This window comes from Papilio machaon, chromosome 1 (assembly GCF_912999745.1).
Source record: "Papilio machaon chromosome 1, ilPapMach1.1, whole genome shotgun sequence".
Classification (NCBI taxonomy): domain Eukaryota; kingdom Metazoa; phylum Arthropoda; class Insecta; order Lepidoptera; family Papilionidae; genus Papilio; species Papilio machaon.
The window spans coordinates 5,181,134-5,187,412 of NC_059986.1; the positions used below are offsets into that span (position 1 = coordinate 5,181,134).

A 6,279-nucleotide genomic window follows, 5' to 3' on the forward strand; every position below is an offset into this window, starting at 1 on the left:
CTCATCCGAATATAATTGGCCTATTTTCACAATCAATCTCTATTTAAAACATATTTTCAACAATTACAAAAAAATAAATAATGTTATGTATATAGATTATCAAAACAGGCCAATTAAATCTACAATAACACAATATTTACATTGATATGTGACAATAAAATGTTTCCATCTTTGGTTTTTAATTATACATCAAAAAGATCACCGCTTACATTAAGATTTCACAATAACCAAAAAGATAAACCAAATTATTATACGTATTTTAGTATTTATAACAATAAACATATTTATGGGAAATATTGAAGGGTCTCAAGATGAATTTTTTAAATGTTTCTGGAAGATTATGGCATTAATAGTATGAAATGTCAGGCATATTTAGTTGAATGAATGCATGACTGAAAATCGTATATATTACTCTTCTTATTGTTAGTTTTTCTAACAATAACACATGTAAGTGTTTTAACCTAAAGAGGGATCATTTGGTAAATTACCTTTATTATCTCGTATGTTAGTTATATGAGGGCAAGCATCAGTTAGTGTTTTAATCAAGTCATATCTTTTGTTCTGAATAGCTTTATGAAGTGCTGTCTGTCCATCAATATCTTGTTTGTCAACACAAGCTCCATTTTTTATTAGAAATTTAACTGTTGTTAACTTTCCTGAAAGTAATTATATCAAATGAAAACATAATTTGGCAGTATTCACACATTCAGTCCCACCATTTTGGACTATGACTTCACTTTAAAATAGAAATTGTCATAGCATTGACTATATTAATTACAATTCTTTGATGCCTTAATAAAGTTTACATAATACAGTTCAATAAGAAAAAAGTAATAATTAGTTGCATTCAATTTTTAAATGTCCATGTTGGGAGAGAAAGAGAGCTTGTTATAAAAGTAATAAAAATAGTTACCTGCTGCTGCAGCTTTATGTAGTGGTGTTGCCTTACCACTACGGGTTTCTGCATCTATGATTGCACCATGTTTTAACAGAATGTCACAAATATTGACATGTCCACCACGGGCTGCATAGTGAAGTGGACTGTAGCCAGCATTGTCCACTGTATTAACAATTTCTCTGGCATCCCTCGCTTTACTTATTAACATATAAACTTTCTCTTCATCCCCACTAAAAGCTGATTATAAATTTTAATAGAAATAATAGTAATATGTTATAAAAATCAGAAGTAGTATTAAATTTACCTGCATTCCATAATCCTCGTTCCCAATCCATTTCAGAAACAGTCTGACAAACAGAATTATTGGCATTTTTGATAGAACAGTTTGCATGATTACATTCACTATTATGATCCATTATGACAAAATGTATTGAGTGATGTTTTAAAATTAAAAGTTGATGAATAAATTAGATTTCTCTTTGTAATGTCCAAGTTATTTCTGTTTCTCCAGTGCTGGAAATAATCTTGTATCCCAATTGACCTAAGGCGTTGAGTGAATTGAGTACATTGGTTTTTATAGTGACACCATTCACAACTCCAACTCCTGAGCCAGGAAACCTCGAAGTTAATGCTTTTATTTCTTCTTGTCCTAGACCAAACACAGAGCTGTCATTGGCATACAAGGAACCTTTAACAGCAATATAAACTACACCATCTTCAGACGGAACATTACTCAAATTGGTTGTAGATGGACTCTGACTTCCTTTTGTATCCATTTTATAAAGAAAATGCACACAAAATAAAAATTTGTAAATAAGAATAAAATCTTAAACCTCGTCGTCTTTATTTGAGTGTTGATAATTTCCCATATGCATAGCCTCTTTACTGAAGTTAGTAATGTTATCCTGTTCTACAACAATTGAAGGTTCCGGCTCAGAAAACTCTTTTCTCATAGTCCACATATACTCATTATAATCCTGCTTCACTGCTGTTGAGCTGGAGGCAACAACTTTGTAGCCCAATACCTGTAAAACAACAAGAGTTGCATCACATATATTCGTTTTTACCAATAACTGTACTATAGATATGTGAATCACTCACTTCTAAAGCACTGAGAATGACGCAAGGATGTTGTAGATAAACGATCGTGGAGTCGTCGCAATATCCTCCACATGCGAATCTTTTTAATTGTTCTATATCTCCGGCTACGTACAAACGATTTTAATATAAAAAAAACTATTCTCTAATAATTGAAATATAACACGTAATAATCCTTAAAATGAGAACAGAGATATGAAAACATATATTTACGTAGTTACAATACCGCTGACAAAATCATACAGTTACTCTGTTTCTCATTTTCAGTATAATCAGATAAACACATATCTTTATCAACAACTACCTTTCAAGCCGGATACTAAAACTCTCCAAGGGTTTTTGTGCCCGTATGATGCTAGATTACCTCTAATCAAAATGTAGGGCATTGATTACGGATAGTTTTCACTTATTTTGTATAGGACAGACAAGAGATTTTAATTTTAAGAGTTTACTTACAGCAAAATCAAAGAAAAACAACAATTTTAAATACGCACAATTGTATTAAAATCGAATCCTTGTTCTTATGCTTTTGCTAATGACACTAATTATTTGATTATATATCAATATCGAAGTTCCGAAGTATTAATAGGGCCTAGGGATGTGCATCATCATGACATTTTGTGAAATATGAATGATTTTTCGATTGTATTTGAAACATCGATTTCGTAGCTTAGGATATTTTACCACATCGTACCGGATAAAAAAGCTAGAAGTAGCATTTATTATGATAAAGACATGCTTTTACATATAGCAATATGTATGACAAACTTATCTGACACGGTGGGAAAATTAAAACATTAATTGCCAAGGACAATATGATTTGAAAAAGTGATTGGAATCGATAATAACATTGTGTGCCAACAGTGTGTGTGTGTGTAACAGCCACACAGAAGAAACTCGATTACACTCAATTTCATTGCTCGAATTTAGTCAACAGTCAGCTTTCGTTAAGTATCGATTGATATAATCGAATGTTTAAAAAAATATGAAAAAAAGGTATTTTGTTCATAGCATATTTTGGATGATATACACTGAAGTATGAAACCTATAGTATTATAAAGGTTTGATGTTATAGGCCGAAAATATGAGAACTAACAATGTCATCATGACAGTGTCATATTTTTATTTTTACCAATGTCTCAGACGTCTCAGATTAAGAATGTGTTGCAATGGGGAGCGGCAATGGTAGTTTAATGTTGCCATTTTCATAATTTTAAATTCCATAAAAACTTCGCGCATATTGTTATGACCTGTAGGTTAATTTGCTAATGTGTTGAGGCTTATCCATTTTAATAGAATGGAATTGCTACGAGAATTCAAGTAAGTTGAAAATAAATTGCTTAGATTTTAAATATGGACAACTCTCGGAAGTAGGCGCTCTCTGTCAATGTAATTAAAAAAAAAAAAACTGCCATATGCACAGAAAACATTTACTAAGCTCTCCATAAGATAATATTAGTCATGGGTTATTCAACTAAAATTGATGACCTACAGATCAGCTCTCGCTTCACATGTGTGAAGCAGATCAGTGAACGGCTCGCAGCTCATCTCAATTTATAACTGCATAGAGTTATGGTTTGCATTTCGAGATGCGATCTTCGAGTCACCAGGCAACTCATGGCTCGTCGGCGAACATAGAGCGGCAGTTCAAATGTTTAAAAGCCAAGACTTGAACTTTTGAACTGGTTCAGAGCTTGAACTCGTGTCCGGATAATATGGCCATAGATAATATTATGTATCTTGTTATTTTAAACAAACAAATCTGTTTTCTTTGGTGAATTTTCACTGTTATAATTTTAAGCGACTTCATGAGCTACTGTAGTTGGAATTCACTACCATAACGTAACTTGTACAATGTATGGAATGTTGACAAAATGATAGATTAACAATATTATTTTAAAATGATTACGTACTGAAAATGATCTTTATTATTTTTTGTTTATATACCTAGATAATTTACATAATGCGTGGGTGATACTGCTATTCTTTCTGTTTTATTGATTTGGTATAGTTTATTTAAAAGCATCAAGTGATAGTGTAATTTAGTGTAATGAATTACCTTTTTCACGTAACTGACACAATGAAATGTGAAAACAATAAGCGGGATAAAATGCAACAAATTGTCCATAAAATTAAATGCATTCCGGTAATATATCAAGCCCACTCATCAAACTAACAAGTATGCTATGTGTTTACATCGACTCAGAACAGAAGCTCCGTTTGTAGTACTTGAGTTATTCTCTCGTGCCGTGAAAATTTCCACGTAGGTATTTGTTATATCAGAGAAAAGAATTTAACCAAATATTTATATTTTCGCTTTAATTAATTCAATAATTTAAAATGAGCAAGTCTTAAACTCAACGAACAAAGATATCAATGAATTCAATAAAGGTCCAATCGAACCCGTATTGAATTTCCCTATCGTCAAGACCGTTCAGTCTAGTCTAGATAAATAATTAAAACTTTGTAAACTCACGGTCCGAAATAATATTGCGAAAATCTTACTTCGTACTAATATTATAAATGCGAATGTTTGGATGGATGTTGAAGGTATCTCCGGAACGGCTCAACGGATCGCGATGAAATTTGTAATATATGTAGATCATAGTCTGGAAGAATACAAAGGCCACTTATAATTTTTTTTAATCCGCGCGGACGGAGTTGCGGGCGACAGCTATACGCAAAGGAATTAAAGGGGTTCCAGTCTATCTACATTCTGAAGCTTGAATTAAGACACTGATTTCTTGGACAGAACATATAACGAATCTTACGCCTTTATGTGATCTTTTTTAATAAAACGACATAGTTGGAGATTTGACGCGCCATTTTAATAAAACATTCTGGGCAATTACACTTTTTGCTGCCTTAACCTATACTGTCACATCATTGTGATCAAGATCCGACATTCGACGACAAAGTAATTGCCAGTCATCTTATGTCTAACCTTTAGAGATGCCACACGTGTTTTATGACACTGCTACGTAAGTTGTTTTACATTGCTATTTTACTTATGCTCACTATGCCGCTGTGGGATATGGTATCTGCCTAACAGTGTGGATGTGGAGAGAGTTCGTATCCGTTATCAGTTATTTTCTACGCAATATTCTACGAAAAAAAATGATAAACAGATCTAAAAATTTGGAAAATTGACCTTCCAATGAATTTTAATAAAAGAGCCTTTTGCATAAAATATGAACATATAAAAAATTTAATAATCAAGTTAGTAATTTTAGGGTTTGGATTCTCCTCGTTCCTTACTCTACAAATAAAATCATAGGAAAGTTTTTACTTTTACGCTTTTGCGTATCGTTTTTTTTTACATTAATTACTGGCTAAATGTACTCAATTAAAATTATAAATTAAATATCTATTCTCAAATCAGATAAGTAATAAATTAAGCACTAAAAAGTTTTAATATCACGTACCTAGTCTGATACAAGCTTTTGTGTCATGGAGCTTTTCAATGCTATGGCGAATCAAGTGTTCCGTTAGCATTCGTTAGTTTTGGATGAGGTAACAGATTCCCGTCATTAATCAGCCAAGCGTACGATCTTCGCGTTTGCTGTAAAAACGTATTATAAATTGTCTATTCTGGTCTACGTATTCTGGGTCGTTTATCAATAAAGCTAGGTAACGCAAGATGTCGGTGAAGTAAATCTCAAATATTTACCTGTTACATTGATAATGGTGTTATTTAATGTACATACTTGTTCTTATTAAAAAGATTACGTTGAAATTTTATATCGAAGTCTAATAATATCCTGTTTATTAAACCTTTTGGGAAAAATTTTTCCTCTTCTATTTGAGTTTTAAGGTAATTAAGCGTTCTTCAAAAATTCCTGCTTTATAAATAAGATTAATTCAGTTTTATAACGTTATAACGTAAGAATCAATTATTTTAGAAATCAGTAGAAATTTAATGAAATATGCAAAAAACGTCGAAATACTTATTTTAATTTTATATTGCCGTATGGTTAATATTATATATATTGTGATGATAGGTGTTTATGCGATAGGAAGGTAGACAAATAAAAAAGTAGCGTATTTCTCGTGTTAAAACAGCTTTATTGGTTAAATAAAACTATTGAACTACCTAAAATTAGTATGGATAACTTAAATAAAGGAAACTGGTAGCGATTTCATTAATGGAATGTTACTGAGCATGCAATCTATTTTATCTGAATGCTTTCAGTTATAACCAGTTATAATTTTAATTAACACGGAGTAAAAGAAATCCTCGAAGGTTCGTGTTTAGCAAATGTTTCCTGTCAGCAATGTCAAGC

General features: G+C 31.8%; 3 protein-coding genes across 3 annotated transcripts; all 3 read right to left on the reverse strand.

Moving 5' to 3' along the window:
- Positions 1 to 289: 289 nt before the first annotated feature.
- LOC106710694 (ankyrin repeat domain-containing protein 39) lies at positions 290 to 1,394 on the reverse strand. Its single transcript, XM_014502829.2, has 3 exons — positions 1,203 to 1,394; positions 914 to 1,135; positions 290 to 656 (listed from the first exon to the last, which is right to left on the reverse strand). The coding sequence occupies exons 1-3, from the start codon at positions 1,312 to 1,314 to the stop codon at positions 457 to 459; spliced, it is 534 nt and encodes a 177-aa protein (XP_014358315.2). The 5' UTR covers positions 1,315 to 1,394; the 3' UTR covers positions 290 to 456.
- LOC106710706 lies at positions 1,366 to 1,752 on the reverse strand. Its single transcript, XM_014502842.2, has one exon. It carries the CDS (start codon positions 1,672 to 1,674, stop codon positions 1,366 to 1,368), a length of 309 nt encoding a protein of 102 aa, XP_014358328.2. The 5' UTR covers positions 1,675 to 1,752.
- LOC106710696 lies at positions 1,452 to 2,442 on the reverse strand. Its single transcript, XM_014502831.2, has 4 exons — positions 2,301 to 2,442; positions 2,000 to 2,103; positions 1,732 to 1,923; positions 1,452 to 1,547 (listed from the first exon to the last, which is right to left on the reverse strand). The coding sequence occupies exons 1-4, from the start codon at positions 2,380 to 2,382 to the stop codon at positions 1,533 to 1,535; spliced, it is 393 nt and encodes a 130-aa protein (XP_014358317.1). The 5' UTR covers positions 2,383 to 2,442; the 3' UTR covers positions 1,452 to 1,532.
- Between the last annotated feature and the right edge of the window lie 3,837 nt (positions 2,443 to 6,279).